Genomic DNA, 21,313 nt, shown 5'->3' with positions numbered 1-21,313 from the left:
CCCCTCCAACACCAACCCCCATACCTACATGCTCCCAAACCAACACCCCAACACCCCATACACCCCCCAACCCTGGCCCCCGACGCCCCAATCTACAGCCCCCAAACCCACACCCCAATACCCCACACACCCAACCCCAACCCCCCCCATCTCCCAACTTACATGCTCACAAACCCACACCTGTACAGAGCACCCCTCCAACCATGAGCCCCCATACTACACCTGCCCACACCCACTCCAGAACACCCCCCACCCCACCCCCACTTGACACCATCCCCGACACCTCCCACCCCAAGCAGATGTCCAGCTCAGATATCGTTTCCCGACACAGGTTGATCGTCCGTCTCTCCCAAGCCTGGCACTTCGACTCGGTAGTGCTTCACTGTGCCTCTCTGCTGGGTTTCCCGTCGGCAGTGCAGGTAAACATTGATGGGATGGACATATGTCAAGGTTACCAGGACGATTAATCCGATGTTCAACTGCGTCAAGAGGGACAAAAAAAGGCAAACAGAGAGTTTGTGTTCAGGCAACAGCAATCTCAAACCCTTATCATAGAATCATAGAATAGTACAGCACAGAAGGTGGCCATTCGGCCCATCGAGTCTGTGCCAGCTCTTTCGAAGAGCAATCCAGTTAGTCCCACTCCCCGCTCTTACCCCATATCCCTGCAATTTTTTCTCATTTTAAGTATTTATCCAATTCCCTTTTGAAAGTTACTTTTGAATCTGTATCCACCACCCTACCAGGCAGTGCATTCCAAATCCTAACCACTTGTTGTGGAAAAAAATGTTTGCTCAGACGCCTCTGGTTCTTTTACTAATCTGTCCCTCCGGTCCCTTCAGCCACTGGAAACAGTTCCTCTTTATTTACTCTATGTAAACCCTTCAGGTTTTTCAACACTTCTTCAAATCTCCTCTTAGCCTTCTCTGCTCTAAGGAGAAAAGCCCCAGCTTTTCCAGATTCTCCGAAATCTCTTCTGCATTCCCCAAGGCCTTCAGGTCTTTCCTAACGTGTGGTGCCCAGAATTGGACGCAGTACTTCAGCTAGGGCCGAACCAATGTCTTATAAAGGTTCAGCATAACTTCCTGACTTTTGTACTCTATGCCTCTATTTATAAAGCCTACTGTCTCTCTCTATCTCACTGTACCCGTGACTGTCTGGCACAGATCACAGGGAGACCCGGACCTCCCGATACTCACATACAAGGGGTCACCGTGCAAGGGTCCCTTGACCAGAATGAAGCAAGGGTACTGGAGCAGATTTACAATTGCCGCAAGAGCCAGTAGCAGTCCATAGACCTTCCCAAAGTGGCGAGGAGGGAACCTGCAGGGAACAAGCAGAGAGAGAGGAGGACGTTCAGAGAATTACATTGGGTCGACAGCACAGAAATAGACCATTTGACCGAACTGGTCCATGCCGGCGTTTATACTCCATTTGAGTCTCCTCCCACCCCTCTTCATCTCACCCCGTCAACATATCCCTCTATTCCTTTCTCCTTCATGTGTTTATCTAGCTTCCCCTTAAATGTATCTCTGCTATTTGGTAGCGAGTTCCACACAGCTTGCTTGTGTGTAAATTGGTTGCCGCGTTTCCTACATTGCACCAGTGACTGCACTCCATAGAAACATAGAAACATAGAAATTAGGTGCAGGAGCAGGCCATTCGGCCCTTCGAGCCTGCTCCGCCATTCAATAAGATCATGGCTGATCATTCAACCTCAGTTTCCTTTTCCTGCTTTCTCTCCAGATCCCTTGATCCCCTTGGCTGTAAGGGCCATATCTAATTCCCTTTTGAATATATCTAATGAACTGGCCTCAATAACTTTCTGTGGTAGATAATTGCACAGGTTAACCACTCTCTGAGTGAAGAAGTTTCCCCTCATCTCGGTCCTAAATGGTTACCTCTTATTCTTAGACTGTGACCCCTGGTTCTGGAACTCCCCAGCAACAGGAACATTCTTCCTGCCTCTAACCTGTCCAATCCCGTCAGAATTTTATATGTTTCTATGAGATCCCCTCTCATTCTTCTAAACTCCAGTGGATACAAGCCCAGTTGATCCAGTCTTTCCTCATATGTCAGTCCTGCCATCCCAGGAATCAATCTGGTGAAGCTTCGCTGTACTCCTTCAATAGCAAGAACGTCCTTCCTCAGATGAGGGGACCAAAACTGAACATAATATTCCAGGTGTGGCCTCACCAAGGCCCTGTACAACTGTATTAAGACCTCCCTGCTCCTATGCGCAAATCCTCTAGCTATGAAGGCCAACATGCCATTTGCCTTCTTCACCACCAGCTGTAACTGCATGACAAACTTCAATGACTGATGTACCATATCACCCAGGTCTCATTGGCTGAGAAGTGTTTTGAGACGTCTGGTGGTCGTGAAAGGCACTATATAAATTCAAGTCTTTCTTTTTCTTTTCTTTTTCTAACCACTCTCTGGGTAAAGAAGTTTCTCCTTTCCTACGGGATTTATTTGTGACAATTTTCGATTGATGATTTCCTAGTTTTGCGCCCTTCCCACAATTGGAACCATCTTCTCTAATCATAGTGTGTGTGTGGGGAGTCTGAATGGACTCCTGGTCTCAGGGTTCCAGATTTACCTGTGTGTGTGTGTGTGTCTGTGTGTGTGGGGAGTCTGAATGGACTCCTGGTCTCAGGGTTCCAGATTTACCTGTGTGTGTGTGTGTGTCTGTGTGTGTGGGGAGTCTGAATGGACTCCTGGTCTCAGGGCTCCAGATTTACCTGTGTGTGTGTGTGTGTCTGTGTGTGTGGGGAGTCTGAATGGACTCCTGGTCTCAGGGCTCCAGATTTACCTGTGTGTGTGTGTGTGTCTGTGTGTGTGGGGAGTCTGAATGGACTCCTGGTCTCAGGGCTCCAGATTTACCTGTGTGTGTATGTGTGGGGAGTCTGAATGAACTCCTGGTCTCAGGGTCCCAGATTTACCTGTGTGTGTGTGTGTGGGGAGTCTGAATGGACTCCTGGTCTCAGAATACCAGATCTAACAATGAGTATTGGAGTCTGAATGAACTCCTGGGCCCTGAAATTTGGCACCTTAGCGCCGGCAGTTAAGGCCGGTTTGGGTTAGGGGGAAAAAATGGCGTCTGCCTCGCTTCCACCCACTTCCGGCGCGGCCCACACTGGTCGCCATCTTGGTGCGAGCGATAACACGGGCAGGATGAGCTTGTGCAGGCCGTGTGCAGAGTCGGCAGATCGTGACGTCAGTCAGCGTGCAATGCTGATTTGATGCATGACCTGCCATTTTGGACATCGCCGTCCCAAACAACGGCTTCTCCGAAACACGCACAGCTGGACATGTGATCAGCTACACGAGGGACCCCACCAGCGCTATTTAAAGGGAAACATTCAACTTGCATTTGTATAGCGCCTTTCACGACCACCGGACTTCTCAAAGCGCTTTACAGCCAATGAAGTACTTTTGAAGTGTAGTCACTGTGGTCAGTTGATTATTTCTCTTGTACTGGCTCTTGCAGTGTTCATATCAATACTGGCTTGTTGGAAGACATTTATAACATTGTTAAAGTATGCAGGGAGTGCTGCTGGACATGGGAAGGCATTGGTTGGAACTGGAAGGCCTCTGAATACACCACTTGCTGCCAGTCAAGGGGGCTCTACCTGTAGTCCCCCTCACACTGCAGCATAACATGGAGATGGAGCAGTGGCAGCAAAGACAAGCTGCCCACAATGGGAGGTGGAGGAGGGGGAGAAGGGCTGTCAGCAGAGGCCTTACCCACCGAGTGTCTTCAGGGAGCACTTCTCATTCCTACACCTAAACCAGGAGCAGTGTGTTGGGAGGCTCCGTGTCACCAAGGATGTAGTCACAGATTTCTGCCACCTCCAACATCCAGACCTGCAGCCTGAGATCGGGGCGACGACATTGCTGCCAGTGGCCCTCAAGGTGACTTGGCCCTGAATTTTTCCCCAACTGATTCTTCTGGGCTGGAACAGATGTCAGCGCTAACATCTCACAGTTTGCTATCCATCGCTACATCTACTAGGTCACAGAGGCTCTGAACTCCAGTAGAAGGGACTTCACTGTCTTCTCACATAGAAACATAGAAACATAGAAAATAGGTGCAGGAGTAGGTCATTCGGCCCTTCGAGCCTGCACCACTATTCAATAAGATCATGGCTGATCATGCAACTTCAGTTCCCCATTCCTGCTTTCTCTCCATACCCCTTCATCCCTTTAGCCGTAACAGCCACATCTAACTCCCTTTTGAATATATCGAACGAACTGGACACAACAACTTCCTGTGGTAAAGAATTCCACAGGTTCACAACTCTCTGAGTGAAGAAGTTTCTCCTTATCTCGGTCCTAAATGGCTCATCTCTTATCCTTAGACTGTGACCCCTGGTTCTGGACTTCCCCAACATCGGGAACATTCTTCCTGCATCTAACCTGTCCAATCCCATCAGAATTTTACATGTTTCGATGAGATCTCTCTCATTCTTCTACATTCCAGTGAATATAAGCCTAGTCGATCCAGTCTATCTTTATAGGTCAGTCCTGCCATCCCGGGAATCAGTCTGGTGAACCTTTGCTGCACTCCCTCAATAGCAAGAATGTCCTTCCTCAGATTAGGGGACCAAAACTGCACACATTACTCAAGGTGTGGTCTCACCAAGGCCCTGTACAATTGCAGTAAGATCTCCCTGCTCCTATACTAAAATCACCTCGTTATGAAGGTCAGCATGCCATTTGCCTTCTTTACTGCCTGCTGTACCTGTATTGCCTACTTTCAATGACTGATGTATCATGACACCCAGGTCTCGTTGCACCGCCCCTTTTATTAATCTGTCACCATTCCGATAATAATCTGCCTTCCTGTTTTTGCAACCAAAGTGGATAACCTCACACTTATCTACATTATACTGCATCTGCCATGCATTTGCCCATTCACCTAACCTGTCCAAGTCCCCCTGCAGGCTCCGAGCATCCTCCTCGCACCTCACACTGCCACCCAGCTCAGTGTCATCTGCAAACTTGGAGATATTACATTCAATTCCTTTGTCTAAATCATGAATGTATATTGTAAATAGCTGGAGTCCCAGCACTGAATCCTGTGACACCCCAGTAGACACTGCCTGCCATTCTGAAAAGGACCCGTTTATACCCACTCTTTGCTTCCTGTCTGCCAGCTAGTTCTCTATCCACGTCAATACATTGACCCCAATATCAAGTGCCTTAATTTTGCACACTAATCTCTTGTGTGGCACCTTGTCAAAATCTTTTTGAAAGTCCAAATACACCACATCAACTGGTTCTCCCTTATCCACTCCACTAGTTACATCTTAAAAAAATTCTAGAAGCTTTGTCAAGCATGATTTCCCTTTTATAAATCCATGCTGACTTGGACCGATCCTGTCACTGCTTTCCAAATGCGCTGCTATTACATCTTTAATAATTGATTCCAACATTTTTCCCACTACCGATGTCAGGCTAACCAGTCTATAATTCCGTGTTTTCTCTCCCTCCTTTTTTAAAAAATGGGGTTACATTAGCTACCCTCCAGGCCATAGGAACTGAACCAGAGTCTATAGACTGATGGAAAATGACTACCAATGCATCCACTATTTCTAGGGCCACTTCCTTAAATATTCTGGGATGCAGACTATCAGGCCCTGGGGATTTATCAGCCTTCAGTCCCTTCAATTTCCCGAACACCATTTCCTGACCAATAAGGATTTCACTCAGTTCCCCATTCTGGCTAGACCCTCGGTTCCCCAGTATTTTTGGGAGGTTATTCATGTGTTCCTTAGTGAAGACAGAAGAAAAGTATTTGTTCAATTGGTCTGCCATTTCCTTGTTTCCCATTATGAATCACCCTGATTCTGACTGCAAGGGACCTAAATTAGTCTTCACTAATCTTTTTCTCTTCACATATATATAGAAGCTTTTGTAGTCAGTATTTATATTCCCTGCAAGCTTACTCTCATACTCTATTTTCCCTCTCCTAATTAAGCCCTTAATCCTCCTCTGCTGAATTCTAAATTTCTCCCTGTCCTCAGGTTTGCTGCTTATTCTGGCCAATTTATGTGCCTCTTCCTTGGATTTAACACTTTCCCTAATTTCCCTTGTTAACCACGATTGAGCCACCTTCCCTTTTTTTATTCTTATGCCACACAGGGATGTACAATTGTTGTAGTTCAGCCATGTGATATTTAAATGTCTGCCATTGCCTATCCACCGTCAACCCTCTAAGTATCATTCTCCAGTCTATCCTAGTCAATTCACATCTCATACCGTCGAAGTTTCCTTTCTTTAAGTTCAGGACCCTAGTCTCTGAATTAACTATGTCACTCTCCATCTTAATGAAGAATTCTATCATGTTATGGTCACTCTTCCCATGGGACCCCACATGACCAGATTGCTAATTAATCCTCTCTCGTTACACAAGACCCAGTCTAGGATGGCCTGCTCTCTAGTTGGTTCCTCGACATATTGGTCTATAAAACCATCCCTTATACACTCCAGGAAATCCTCCTCCATAGTACTGCTACCAGTTTGGTTAGCCCAATCAATATGCAGAATAAAGTCAGCCATGATAACTGCTGCACCCTTATTGCACGCGTCCCTAATTTCCTTTTGATTCCATCCCCAAACTCCCTACTACTGTTTGGTGGTCTGTACACAACTCCCACTAATGTTTTCTGCCCTTTGGTGTTTCGCAGCTCTACCACGTGGATTTGTGCATGAGGCATGTCAATGCTGAGCTGTCACATAACTGCAAAGGCTACCACTCTCTTAATGTACAGTTGGTGTGCGACCACGCCAAACACATCGAGATGGTGAATGCCCGCTATCCTGGCAGCACTCATGATGTCTTCATCCAGTGCCAGTCCGCTGTACCAGGAATCTTCCAGCCACCATGTCAAACCCGAGGATGGCTGCTAGGCAACAAGCGCTATCCGCTCTACCCCCGGCTGATGAATCCCTTCCTCAATCCCACTACTCGTGGCCAGCAATCATATAATGACAGCAATGCTGCCACGAGGAACTTAATCGAGCAGACCTTTGGGGAGCTCAAGCAATGGTTCTGCTTTCTTGACTGCTCCAGTACTCATCGGAGCGGGTGTCCCAACTTGTGGTGGTCTGCTGCATCCTCCAAAACTTGGCCATCATGAGGGCACAGCCCTTTCCACCACGGGTTCTGTGACAACCTCAGGAGGAAGAGGAAGAGAAAAAGGGAAATGGGAGGAGTCAGCCTGCAAATCTCTCTTCTGGCTGGGCTGACCGTGAGCACATAATCAAATTCCAGTTCCCTGGATTGAAACCCCAGATCCCCGTTGATCAACACTTCCCCACCTTACCATCCCTCTGTCACGGAACATCACAGCGTCCTCTTGGGCAAAATGCCAAAATGAAAATCACCACAAAAAAATTCCTGACATATTTTATGATTAATTCTAATATTACATTAAATGTCAACTAATAACCCTTGTGCATTCCCTTAGTTTCTGTATTTTGTCCTTTGCCTGTCCTAGTGCTCCTACACAGTGCTGCCCCAGTGGCTGCAGCATGGCTGCTGGAAGGATGCTGATTTTCCATGGAGGACACGGCAGATTGCCTTGGAGGATGGCACTAACAGTTAGTGCCTCGGCACTTTTCCCCATGCAGATGATGACGTCAATGAGTGTGCAACGCTCGCTGAGCGCCCGATCTGCAAACTTCAGTAGCACCCCCCGCCTTACCGCCTCGCACCGACAGCGACAGCGAGCGGAGGCGTAAACCAGTCAGCTGGTGGCTGGCGGGGCGCTACTTAAAGGGATGTGCTTCCGTTCTAAAGGTCAGTTATGCGGCAAGTGAGCGCGTGATGTATCTGCAGACAGATAAATGCTGCTTAGTCCCCAGAGTGTTGTGGGCCATCAAAGGACTTTGTACTTCATCCGACAGCATATCGCCATTCTGATGGCATTGGACAGGTTAGATGCAGGAAGAATGTTCCCGATGTTGGCGAAGTCCAGAACCAGGGGTCACAGTCTAAGGATAAGGGGTAAGTCATTTAGAACCAAGATGAGGAGAAACTTCTTCATTCAGAGAATTGTGAACCTGTGGAAATCTCGACCACAGAAAGTTGTTGAGGCCAGTTCATAGATATATTCAAACGGGAGTTAGATGTGGCACTTACGGCTGAAAGGATCAAGGGGTATGGAGAGAAAGCAGGAATGAAGTCGCATGATCAGCCATGATCATATTGAATGGTGGTGTCGGCTCGAAGGGCCGAATGGCCTATTCCTGCACCTATTTTCTATGTTTCTATGTTTCTATCTTTTTGCATTCCCTGATTCATTGAGGGCTGGTGTGCAGACTCCAGTCGCCCTCTCTTCTAATGGCTGGAAGGTGCCTTCACCAATGCCAATTACACCACACCTCATTTTCGTTATCGCTTGAAGCCTAACGCCACTCACCTACGCAATTAGCGCCTGATTTAGCGCTCCCCTGCATTCTTTCAGTGCAGAGACTCAATTTCGCGGGCGTGGAGGTTGATTAGCGCCTGGCGCTAAACTTACAACTTTTCTAAAGTTGACGCTCCAGCCGGGCGTTAATGAATTTCTAGCTCCCTGTCTCACAATCCCAGATGTACCGGTACGCACTTTGGCCCCCGAATGGGGTCTCCCTTCCTTGGATATCGTGGGCTGACTTACGTGATGGCGGTGAATGCAGTGTGACTTCCGTACAGGAATGAACTGTTGACCAACTGCAGGATGAAGGTCAGATACTGGACCTTCAGCACGGGGATAGCGGCACTGATAGAGAACAGGATGCTTTGCGTGACTGTGATAGTGAGCGAGAGCACCGCTGACTTCATGTCAGCCAGTCTCTGTGAGACGGTGGAATCTGAGGGGGGACGAGAAAGAGGAGAAAATAAAACACTTAATCTGGGCTCAGCACATCCCCGAATCCCCCTCATACCCCAACCATCCCAGAGAGAGGGAGGGGCTCCCCCATACCACCCACTGTACCCCAACTGTCCCAGAGAGAGGGGCTCCCCCATATCACCCGTTGTACCCCAACTCTCCCAGAGAGAGGGGCTGCCCCAAATCCCCTGTATCCAAATTATCCCAGAGAGAGAGGCTCCCCCCAAATACCCCGTACCCCAACTGTCCCAGATAGAGCGACTCCCCAATATCATCCACTGTACGTTAACTGTCCCAGAGAGAGGGGCTCCCCCAAATCCCCAGTACCCAAACTGTCCCAGAGAGAGAGAAGCCCCCACAAATCCCCTGTACCCTAACAGTCCCAGAGAGAGAGAGACTCCTCCAAATCCCCGTACCCAAATTGTCCCAGACAGAGGCTCCTCCCAAATTCCCCATACCCCAACTGTCCCAGAGAGAGAGGCTCCCCGCAAATCCCCCGTACCCCAACTGTCACAGAGAGAGAGAGGCTCCTGCAAATCCGCCATACCCCAACTGTCCCAGAGAGAGAGGCTCCCCGCAAATCCCCCGTACCCCAACTGTCACAGAGAGAGAGAGGCTCCTCCAAATCCGCCATACCCCAACTGTCCCAGAGAGAGAGGCTCCCCGCAAATCCCCCGTACCCCAACTGTCACAGAGAGAGTGAGGCTCCTCCAAATCCCCCATACCCCAACTGTCCCAGAGAGAGGCTCCCCCCAAATCCCCCATACCCCAACTGTCCCAGAGATAGAGACAGGCTCCCCAAAATCCCCCATATCCCAACTGTCCCAGCGAGAGAGGGGCTCCCCCAAATCCCCCATATCCCAACCATCCGAGAGATAGTTCGGCAGAAGGATGGGAACCTGAGAACAAATTCAATAGCGAAGGATGTAAAGCTGAAATTTGAAAGCAAGAATGCAGAAAGCGAATCTGTAAGACAGAGGAAACACAGGTTAGTAAGTAGCAATCAAGCAGGTCTTTCCATGTCAACTGGTCTAAACTTTAATGCAAGGCGTATAGCGAATAGGGCAGATAAGCTGAGAGCACAGGTAGACACTTGTGAGTATGACATTATAGCCATTACAGAGACATGGCTGAAGGAGGGGCAGGTTTGGCAGCTCAATATTCCTGGTTACAGGATTTTTAGAGAAGTCAGAAAGGGGGGTAAAATGGGGGTGGGGTCACAGTATTGATTAAAGAAACTATTCCAGCTGTGAGGAGGGATGATGTGTTTGAGGGATTATCAAATGAGGCCATATGGGTTGAACTGAAAAATATAAACGGGGCAATCACACTCGGCATGTATTTTAGACTACCAAACAGTGGGAGGGAGATAGAGGAGCAAATATGTCGGCAAATTTCTGTAAAGTCTAAAAACCATAGGGCAGAAATAATAGGATATTTCAACTATCCAAATATTGATTGGGACAAATATAGTGTGATGTGTATAGAGGGTGTGGAATTACTAAAATGCATTCAAAAGAACTTTTTTAGTCAGTATGTAACAAGCCCAACACGGGAGGGGGGCGGTTCTGGATTTAGTTTTGGGGAATGAAGCTGGGCAGGTGGAAGGAGTATTAATGGGAGAGCACTTAGGTGCCAGTAGCCATATTTCAGTCAGATTCAAGGTAGTTATGGATAATGACAAGGATAGACCAGGAATAAAAGTCCACAATTGAGGAAAAGCTAACTTTGCTAAGTTGATAGGTGAATTGGCCACAGTGGCCTGGAAACAGCTACTTGAAGGTAAATCTGTGTCGGAACAGTGGGAGGCATTCAAGGAGGAGATCCGGAAAGCTCAGGCCAAACATGTGCCATTAAAGAAAAAGGGTGCGTGTAACAATTCTAGAACCCTCAGGATGTCTAGGGACTTACAGGGGAGGATAAGGAAAAAAAGGGAAGCTTAAATACTATAGAATCTCAGGAGGAATGTAGAAAGTTCAGAGGTAAATTGAAAAATGATATTAGGAATTCTAAGAGAGAGCATGAAAAATTCTTGGCAAGTAAAATCAAGGAAAAGCCAAAGATGCTCTATAAATATATTGAACAAGAGGATAACTAAAGAAAGGGTCAGGCCTATTCGAGACAATGGGCCCAAATTTCCCCAGCTGCCTAGAGCGGCGTAGTTAGCCATGGTACGCCGACTTTGTGGGACAAAAAACGCGGCAAAAATTTACCTTTTAATTTGGCCGCTCCTTCATCGTTCTGGTCCAGTGGCGTGGCGCTGCAGAGCCTGCGGGGGGTGGGGGCGGAGCTTCTACCGTGCATGCTCAGCGCAGCCGGCATGGGGGCGGGGCTTGGGCCAGCATCTCTTCACGTGCCAACAGGGGGACGCATGTCCGTTTCAGCGTGCGCGCATGCGCAATGGAGCAGGAAGCTGGGCAATCGGCCAATTAAAGGGACAGCGTCCTCAGTGCCTCAGCATCATTGGCAATGGACCATATATAAAGGTAAGGTGTGAATAGTGATTTTTGGGTGGCTGAGGGAGTAGAAAAGACTGTTGCATAGGTGGAAGAAAGGTGAAAACTGTGATTTTTCAAGTGTAAGTCCAATACACCAATGACATAAGAGTGTGCAACAAGAACAAAGAATTTCCTCCATGAGGAAGTGGAGAAACTAGTCACTGTCATTGTCACTGACAAATGGCTGGAGCTGGATATCAGTAAGAGTGGTCTCACAAAAGTTCCACCCAAAGAAATGAGAAGACGATGGAACCTAGTTGCAGAAGAATACTCCGCAGGAGTGAATACCGCAAGATCTGAAAGCCAGTGCAAAAAGAAATGGCAGGACGTTGGTCAAGTAGTGAGTGTAAGTAATATCTTCACCTTTAAATGTAATTGCAATTGTAAACGTGACCATCTGTATAAGTCCCACCATCAGAAGTGCACCATGTGTGAAATGTTGTATTTTCATCTTTGCAGAAGAAATTGGCCCACAACAAAAGGGAAAGACTTAAAACAGGAGGAGGACCGTCAAATCTGCACCAACTATCACCCCTAGAACAAAGGGTAGCTGCCCTGCTGAGTCACACCTGCAGAAAAAGTATCAGCTGTGCACAAGCTGGACCCACACGCGAGGGTGAGGGTGAGTCATTAAAATCATTGTCACCCTTCAAATCAACCTGCTGACTGGCCTGATACGCATAAGACTATTCATGCCACCCATCCTGCCCCATCCTGTGTTGCTCAGCATTTGACTGTTCTGTTGTATTTTGCAGAAGAAGAAGACAATCCTGAACATCCTGAAGATCCACCTGAAGATCCAGATGTGTGCTCTCCAGACCAAGGCAAGTGAGGGGAGGAGCGGTCCATGGAAATATGTTCACGGGAGAATGCTGATCGTGATATGGATCAGTCCATAGTACAGGGCAGCACACTGCCAGAAACCTCCATGAGCTCCACGGCGACATTCCATGGTTTCACACCTTCCGAGGTTGCGGGTCCCAGTGGCGGTGGTGAAATGCATGTTGGAACACCCAGTGCTCCACCGTCCCAGCCTGCGCCTCACACTGGAGGGGTGTCACTAGGCAGACCCATGGCGAGGGGAAGGAGAAGCCGACCAGTCTCTCCTGAGATCTAGCCTTCATCAGAAGTTAATCAGGTTATGTCATTGGGTAAGTAGACCAATGTTCTTACAAGATCACTCGTGGCGACCGTCAGTGGGGTGTGTGATGAGGTAGCGACACTGTCAGGAGAAATATCAGCACTGAGACGGAAACTGAGGGCAGGCATTTTGGAGGGTGTGCAAACGATGGCAGATGTCATGAGGGAACTAGCTGCTACAATAAGGGCACAAAGGCCAGATACTCAAATGCCACTCCCATTTCAATTCACGCACCAGCCACCGGTGAGACACAAGTCGGGCCCCCAATCCCCCCACCACCATCACCGACCCTATGAGGAAGTGCACTTTCCCCGAGATGTGGGTGAGGGATGGGTGCAGCCTTTCTTTGCTGTTGTTGCTATTGTTGCTGTTGTTGTTGAAGTGCATTGTAAACTTTCCAATAAAATATATTTTGCATTAAGACTGAATCATGTTCCATTATCACCACACAACATTTAGGAACAACTGTAAAAGAAAAACAAACCCTCACCTCTACAGTCTGCCTGCTGCCCCTCGCCCCAGCTGAAGGGCTAGCCGAAGCGTTCTGCAGTCAGCAAGGCAGGACTGCTCTATTTTCAGTAACTGATTTGTCTTTCCTTTATTTTTGATGATGTTGTGAAGAGGTTGTGCTGAAGATATCGTGATGTTGTGCTGATGCTGTGAAGGTATTTAGTGCTTTAGAATCCTCTAACTCACCTGCCCCCACCCCCCGCACCCCCTCACCCCCATCTCGAGCTACCTGTGCTGATTTCTTATATGTACGTAAGGTTTTCTGTGCCTACAAAAGTGGCCACATACACTGGCCTAAGTTAGTTTGGAGTAACTCTTAGCTGGCCAAATTTGCTTCTATGGCCAAAAGAGGTGGAAGTGGCTGGTAATGCCTCCTTTTGGAGAAAAAAAACTAAACTAATAAAAAACCTAACTAACTGACTTACACTGGAGCAGGTTAAATGGGGAAATTTGCGATTTTTAAGTTACTCCAAAAAAAGCTACTTGCACCAAAAAAAGCGGGGCATCTCCTGGGGAAATTTGAGCCCCATGAAGGTAATCTGTGTGTGGAGGTGAAAGATGTTGGTATGGTTCTTAATAAATACTTTGTGTCTGTTTTCACAAAGGAAAGGGGCAATGCCGATACTGCTATCGAGGAGGAGTGTGAAATTCTGGCTGAATTAAACATCGTGAGAGAGAAGGTATGGAGGGGTTTAGCAGCTTTGAAAGTGGATAATTCCCCAGGCCCGGATGAAATGCATCCCAGGCTGTTGAGCGAAGCAAAAGAGGAAATAGCAGAGTCCTTGACCATCATTTTCCAGTCCTCTTTGGATTCAGGCATGGTGCCGGAGGACTGCTAATATGGTACCCTTGTTTAAGAAGGGAGAAAGGGATAGGCCGGATAATTACAGGCCTGTTAGCCTAACCTCAGTGGTGGGAAAATTATTGGAAAGAATCCTGAAGGACAGATTAAATCTACATTTAGAAAGGCAAGGATTACTCAGGGACAGTCAACATGGATTTGTTAAGGGAAGATCGTGTTTAACTAATCTGTTTGAATTTTTTGAGGAGGTAACCAGGAGGGTCGATGAGGGTAGTGCATACGACATAGTGTATAAGGATTTAGTAAAGCTTTTGATAAGGTTCCACACGGCAGACTGGTCACAAAGGTAAAATCACATGGGATCCAGGGCAAAGTGGCAAGTTGGATCCAAAATTGGCTTAAAGGTCGGAAGCAAATGGTTGATGGATCTTTTTGTGATTGGAAGGATGTTTCCAGTGGAGTTCCGCAGGGCTCAGTACTGGGTCCCTTGCTTTTTGTGGTACACATTAATGATCTAGATTTGAATATACGATTAAGAAGTTTGCAGATGACACTAAAATTGGCTGTGTGGTTGATACTAAAGAGGAAAGTCATGGCCTGCAGGAGGATATCAATCTATTGGTCGGATGAGCAGAACAGTGGAAAATGGAATTTAATTTAGAAAAGTGTGAGATAATGCACTTGGGGAGGGCTAATAATGAAAGGGCATACACATTAATCGGAAGGCCATTTAGAAATGTAAATTAACATAGGGACTTAGAGTGCTTGTCCACAGATCCCTGAAAGTAGCAGGCCAAAGGTAATCTGTGTGTGGAGGTGAAAGATGTTGGTATGGTTCTTAATAAATACTTTGTGTATGTTTTCACAAAGGAAAGGGGCAATGCCGATACTGCTAAAAAGGCACACAGAATGCTTGTCTTTCGCTGCCGAGGCATAGAATACAAGAGCAGGGAGGTTATGCTTAAATTGTATAATACCCTGGTTAGGCCACAGCTGGAGTACTGTGTGCAGTTCTGGTCGCCGTATTATAGAAAGGACCTGATTGTAACAGGAGATGGTGCAGAAGAGATTTACAAGGATGCTGCGTGAAATGGAGAAACTTAGCTATGAGGACAGATTGGATAGGTTGGGTTTTTTCTCATTGGAACAGAGGAGGCTGAGAGAAGACCTCATTGAGGTGTATGACACTTTGAGGGGCCTAGATATAGTGGATAGCAAGGGCCTCTTTCCCTTGGTGGAAGTGTTAATTACAAGGAGCATAGGTTTAAGGTGGTTGGTGAAAGGTTGAGAGGGGATTTGAGGGGAAGCTTCTTCACGGAGTGGATTGTGGAGGTCTGGAACTCACTGTCTGGAAAGATTGTAGAGGCAGAAACCCTCACCACATTAAAAAGATGCTTGGATGGGCACTTGAGGTGGAGGTTATGGATCTAGAGCTGGTAAGTGGGATTAGACTGGATAACCTCTGTTGGCTGGCGCAGATACGATGGTAAGTACTTCAGGGAATTGAATACAGCCAGAATGATCTCCTGAACTAGTTTCGATCACGTGGATGGGTCGGAGAGGAATTTTCCGAGATTTTCTTTCCCCAATTGGCCTGGGTTTTTATTCTGTTTTTTTACCTCTCCCAGGAGATCGCATGCCTCCAGGTGGGGTGGAGTTAAAAATGTTATGATGCATGGAATATTGCAGTTTTGTGGGGCGGGCTGGTTGGGCCGGATGCTATTTACCTTTCGCCATTGATTATTGTTCATAGGTTTATATGTAACCTTCAGGGCTGCTGACCGAGGGCCGTGTGGCTCTTTGTCGGCCGGCACGGACACGGTGAGCCGAAATGGCTTCCTACTGCGCTGCAAATTACTATGTTTCTATGTTTCTACATCATTGAATGATGAGATTAATAATGAATTAAGTACATTTAAAATTAAAAAAGAGGCTATATTTGTGATATATTCAGAGAGCACAGCACACACAGCTCCTAACATGGAGGCAGCTCTCTCGGAAGTCCCTGGAAACTGCCTAGTTCTGTTTAATGATTAACTATGCACTTGCAGTACACAATACATCCACATCCACAGTGTGGAGCTACAAACATTACAAGCTTACAGACATTACACTTCTCCCTCCTTAATGAAGAAGCCATCACAACAACCATCATACATAACTTTCATGTTTATACATAACACAGGATATAAACTTATTTTTTTTCCATATTTACAAATTTAACTTCACCACTTGTTTTCTGTTTCGAAAAGGATACCTTCACTTTCAAACAAAACATTCCAAACATGGTGTCGAATCTAAACTCATTCGAGGCTCATCCGGAGGAACATTTTCCCCCACGGAATGTCCTTGATTTTCATTTGAACTCACTCTAACTTCAGGCTCTTTGTTTTCCCGACTCGGACTCAGATTTTCATTCTGATTCTCTCCTGGATTTGTTTCCAGTACATTGACTTTAGGATTTGCTACTGGTGTATCAAAACTGTCTGATGAGTCATAAATAATTGAATCATTCCCACCTTCAACTCCTTCCCTGTCTGTAGGTAAATATGATCAATATGAACAAACCTAACCTGTCCATTATCAAACATCTTCATCAAATATGTGCGAGTACCACATATCTTCACCACTCTTCCTGGTAACCACTTTAACCATTTATGATGATGGTTCTTCACTCTCCTCTTCTGCCTTAATTTCAAAATTCTCTCTTTTACTCTACCTTTATCATGATTCTCTTTCTGTCTTAATTGTGTCTCTTCTACGGACTGTGCCAAATTTGGCTTTAACAACGAGAATCTGGTTCGTGGCTGTCATTTGAGAAACAACTCTGCTGGTGTCCTACCAGTAGTTGTATGAGGAGTGTTTCGATATGTAATCAAACCATTAGCCAATTTATGATCCAATGACAACTGTTGTTTCCTTGGATTAGGATCTAACATTTGTTTTATGAGGGCACGTGTTATAATTTGTACATTGCGCGCTGTTGCACCATTCAAAGCAGGATGGTATGGTGGAACCTTGGTATGTTTCACACCATTTTTGTTCGTGAATTGTGCAAATTCTTCTGAACGAAATTGTGGTCCATTATCCGAAACAATTTCTTCAGGGAGGCCAAATGCAGAAAATAATTTTCGCAAAATGTCCAAGGTTTTACTTGTTGTTATTTTCCACATTGGAAATACCTCAACCCACTTCGAATAGCTATAATTCACAATGAACAATTGTCCTTCTAACTCAGCAAAATCAATATGTAGCGTTTGCCACACCCTGGGAGGCTATTTCCATGGCTGTAATGGTACTGGTGGTGGTTGCTTGCTTACCGATTGACATGTTGTACACTGCCTCACGATGTACTCTATATCTTTTTCAAGACCTGGCCACCATAAATAACTGCGTGCAAAAATCTTGGTCAAGCACATTCCGAGGTGCTGGTCATGGAGGTCTCCTCATAATTTGGAACTGAATTTATTTGGTATAACCACTCTTGCACCCCACATGATACAATCTTTATCGACTGATAATTCATTCCTACGAATGAAGAATGGATGTGTATCTTTGGCTGTTATCTGGTTTGGCCATCCATTTGCAATATACTCATACACCTTTGACATCACTGGGTCACGTTTGGTTGCTCTACCAATCTCTTCAGCTGTGACTGGCAGTTCATCAATGTATGAAAAATAAAAAACTTCTTCCCTATCGGGTGTAACTTGTGATGGGGAAGACAATCTAGACATTGCATCATCATTACTGTGATCAGCTGATCGTCTGTATTCAATATCATATGTATATGCTGACAAAGTCAAAGCCCATCTCTGCATTCGGGCTGCAGCTAAGGTTGGAACTGGGGACTTTGGATGGAGGATTGCTGTTAGGGGATTATGGTCCTTAACGATGGTAAGCTTACGACCATTCAAGTATTTGTGAAACTTCTTGACCCCAAAAATTAATGCCAAAGCTTCACTTTCAATTTGCGCATAATTACTCTCATTGGCACTGAGAGTGCGTGAAGCAAAAGCAATTGGTCTCTCCTCCCCACTACTTAATACATGAGAGATTATTGCCCCAAATCCATACGGAGAGGCATCACATGCTAGCTTAATCTCCTCAGATATGTCATAGTGAACTAACATGGTGCTCTCTACCAATTTGCTTTTACACTTCTTGAATGCTGTATTGCATTCTTTTGGCCACTTCCAATGGGCCTGTTTTTTCAAAAGTTCATTCAGTGGATGTAATAATGTAGCCAAATTTGGTATGAACTTCCCATAATCGTTCCAAAGACACAAGAATGAACGAAGTTCAGTGACATTCCTGGGAGTGGGTTCATTTCTAATTGCATCCAATTTTTCCATGGTTGGATGTAAACCATCTTTGTCTACTCTGTACCCTAAGTACTCCACTGAGTTTTTAAATAACTCACACTTACGAGCAGACACTCGTACTTTGTGCTTCTCTAGCCGTTTGAGGACTTCATTCAATATGTTATTATGAATTTGCCTATTTGGTGCTGAAATTAGTATGTCATCCAAATAACATACTACCCCTTCAATACCTTGCAAAATCTGGTTCATCACACCTTGGAATATGGCAGGGGCGGAAGACACTCCAAACGGTAGCCTATTAAATTGATATAGGCCTAGATGAGTATTGATAGTCAAACATGACTTGGACTCCTCATCTATTTCAAGCTGGAAGCAGGCATTCGTAAGATCCAGTTTTGAGAAGATCTGACCACCTGTCAGTGTTGTGAACAAATCTTTTATATTCGGCAATGTATTGGGGACATTACCCTCTAGAACCTGGTTTACGGTTTCTTTATAATCACCACACAATCTTACCTTGCCATCGGACTTAGGTACAACAACAATGGGTGTAGCCGAATTACATCGATCTATCTTACAAATAATGTTCTCAGTCTCTACTTTTTTGATTTCTTGCTCAACTTTCTCCTTGAGTGCTTATGGTATGGAACGTGGCTTGTAGTAAACCGATCTAGCGTCCTTCTGTACCCTGACACCCGCCTTGAAACTTTGGATCGGACTGCTCATTTCGCAGAACACCTTCAGATACTGCTTGATAACCTCTTCCGTTGATGAAAATCTCGCTTCCACACAGAAAATCTTACTCCAATCCAGCTTCAGTGAGCTCAACCAATTTCTTCCTCGTAAGGCAGACTTGTCTCCTTTCACTACTATTAGAGGCAAGTTCTGAAATTGATCTTTATATTTCACCGGTATGGTGATACGACCTACCACAGGAATTTTCTCTCCCGAGTAGCCTTACAGCTCTATCTTGGATTTCTTCAGTTGGAAATCATGCAATTTGTCGTAGTACAGTGACCCCGGTACAACACTCACGGATGCACCCGTGTCAATTTCCATTGGTATCTTGAATCCCGCAACAGCTATGTGGATTTTGATGCTTTCCGAATCGCTGTCCGTTAACCTCGTGCTTCTGATGACGTGTAACTCTAACATCTCCTCGTCCTATTGCTGTTCTTCCATGCTATGTAGTCTCTTTGGATTTCTACTCATAGCTTTGAACGCTGGACTCATAGCTTTAAAAGCTGGTTTACCCTTCAGTCGGCGTGCCTTCGCAAGATGCCCAGTCTTCCTGCAGAAGAAACACTCTGCCTTCATGTATGGGCAATTTTGAGCAATGTGTTATCCCAAGCACCTATCGCATGACTTCGACGCTCTGGTAGAATTTCCAGTTTCTGAGACATTCGGCCATGCCCGTCTTTTACTTTGAACCTGCAGGTGATTTACCTCGGTTGACTGACAACCGTAATCATTATTTAATTCTCAGGAATATTGTTCGGCCATGCTCTCAAAAGTCAAGTCATCTGTTGTCAATAACTTCCTTCTGATCGCATCATTTTTCACCCCACAAACAAAACGATCCCATAATGCTCGGTTTTGAAAGTGTCCAAAATTACAGTGCATCGATAGCTTTTTTAATGCTATGATGTAATCACCAATACTTTCATCAGCCTTTTGACTCCGAATCCCAAAACGATAGCTTTCAGCAATTTCTAACGGTTTGGGGTTATAGTGCTGCTCCAGCTTTGTTAAAATCTCTTTAAGCATTGTGTCTTTTGGCTCGTTAAGCACAAGCAGATTTACAAGGGTTTCGTATAATGCCAGACCTGCCTTGGCTAAGAAGATCGCACTCTTACGTTCCAACACAGCCTGGTTCTGGACTGCATTGTCTGGAACTTCGATTATGTTATTTGCAGTGAAATACATTTCTAGCTGATCCACGTACGCTTTAAAATGTTTCCGGTCGTGTCTATACTCACACAAAGATCCCAATACACCTGCCATTTTAATCTTTAGCTGTTCACACCATGTGCTGTATTTTACCTCGGATTTTGTAGCTTTTTTCCAAAGACAGAAACTTCCAAAGTCTCTCTGTCGGCTGGCTGAATCCTTCACCAACAAAAATTAAGCTTTAAATCATCCGAAAAATCCCATCTCAGTTGCCAAATGTGATATATTCACAGAGCACAACACACACAGCTCCTAACATGGAGGCAGCTCTCTCGGAAGACCCCGGAAACTGCCTCGTTCTGCTTAATGATTAACTATGCACTTGCAGTACACAATACGTCCACATCCACAGTGTGGAGCTACAAACATTACAAGCTTACAGACATTACAATATTAAAAAATAAAAAGTAAAAAAACATACCCAAGACAGTTTTAAAGCTAATCGCCGTTTTACAATTAAAAAAAACGAAAGAATCTTTAACTCACCTTTCTTTGCAGAGTACTCACCGACCGGGCTGAAAAAGCAGCTTTCTGTGGTCAGTTCCCTCAGCGATCTGGATGGGCTTCCATTGAGGCCAAACTTAGGCCCGGGCACTTCGCTCGGCGGTGCACACAGGTTTTGATCCCAGCGGTCATGTCGCGATCTGGGCGGTCCCATTCAAAAGGTAAGTGGCAAACTTTCGCCGGGCGGTTTCTCTCATAAAAAACGCCCAAAAAATACGGCGAAAGTCTCCCCCTTAAAATTTCTATAGAGAGGATCCCCAAATCCCCCGTACCCCAACTGTCCCAGAGATAGAGACTCCCCCAAATCCCCGTACCCCAACCATCCTAGAGGTAGAGAGGCTCCCCCCAAATCCCCCATACCCCAACTTTCCCAGAGATAGAGACTCCCCCAAATCCCCCGTGCCCCAACCATCCTAGAGATAGAGAGGCTCCCCCCAAATCCCCCATACCCCAACCATCCCAGAGAGAGAGAGAGGCTCCCTCCAAATCCCCCATACCCCAACTGCCCCAGAGAGTGGCTCCCCCAAATCCCCCGTACCCCAACTTTCCCAGAGGTAGAGAGGCTCCCCCCAAATCGCCCGTACCCCAACTGTCCCAGAGATAGAGAGGCACCCCCAAATCCCCCGTACCCCAACTGTTCCAGTAATAGAGAGGCTCCCCCAAATCGCCCGTACCCAAACTGTCCCAGAGAGTGAGAGACT

The 21,313-nt window shown here is 46.1% G+C and overlaps 1 protein-coding gene across 1 annotated transcript in view; it reads right to left on the bottom strand.

Moving 5' to 3' along the window:
• Positions 1-308: 308 nt before the first annotated feature.
• Positions 309-21,313, bottom strand: part of LOC139266683 (equilibrative nucleobase transporter 1-like) — an 84,078-nt gene continuing 63,073 nt past the window's right edge. The window contains exons 10-12 of the mRNA XM_070884273.1: positions 8,670-8,862; positions 1,200-1,323; positions 309-479 (exon numbers count right to left, since the gene is read on the bottom strand). Coding sequence (XP_070740374.1) covers positions 309-479; positions 1,200-1,323; positions 8,670-8,862 — 488 coding nt within the window. The remainder of the gene's footprint in view (positions 480-1,199; positions 1,324-8,669; positions 8,863-21,313) is intronic.

Source organism: Pristiophorus japonicus, chromosome 7, assembly GCF_044704955.1.
Source record: "Pristiophorus japonicus isolate sPriJap1 chromosome 7, sPriJap1.hap1, whole genome shotgun sequence".
NCBI classification, from domain to species: domain Eukaryota; kingdom Metazoa; phylum Chordata; class Chondrichthyes; family Pristiophoridae; genus Pristiophorus; species Pristiophorus japonicus.
This window is presented reverse-complemented; position numbering and strand designations above follow the sequence as displayed.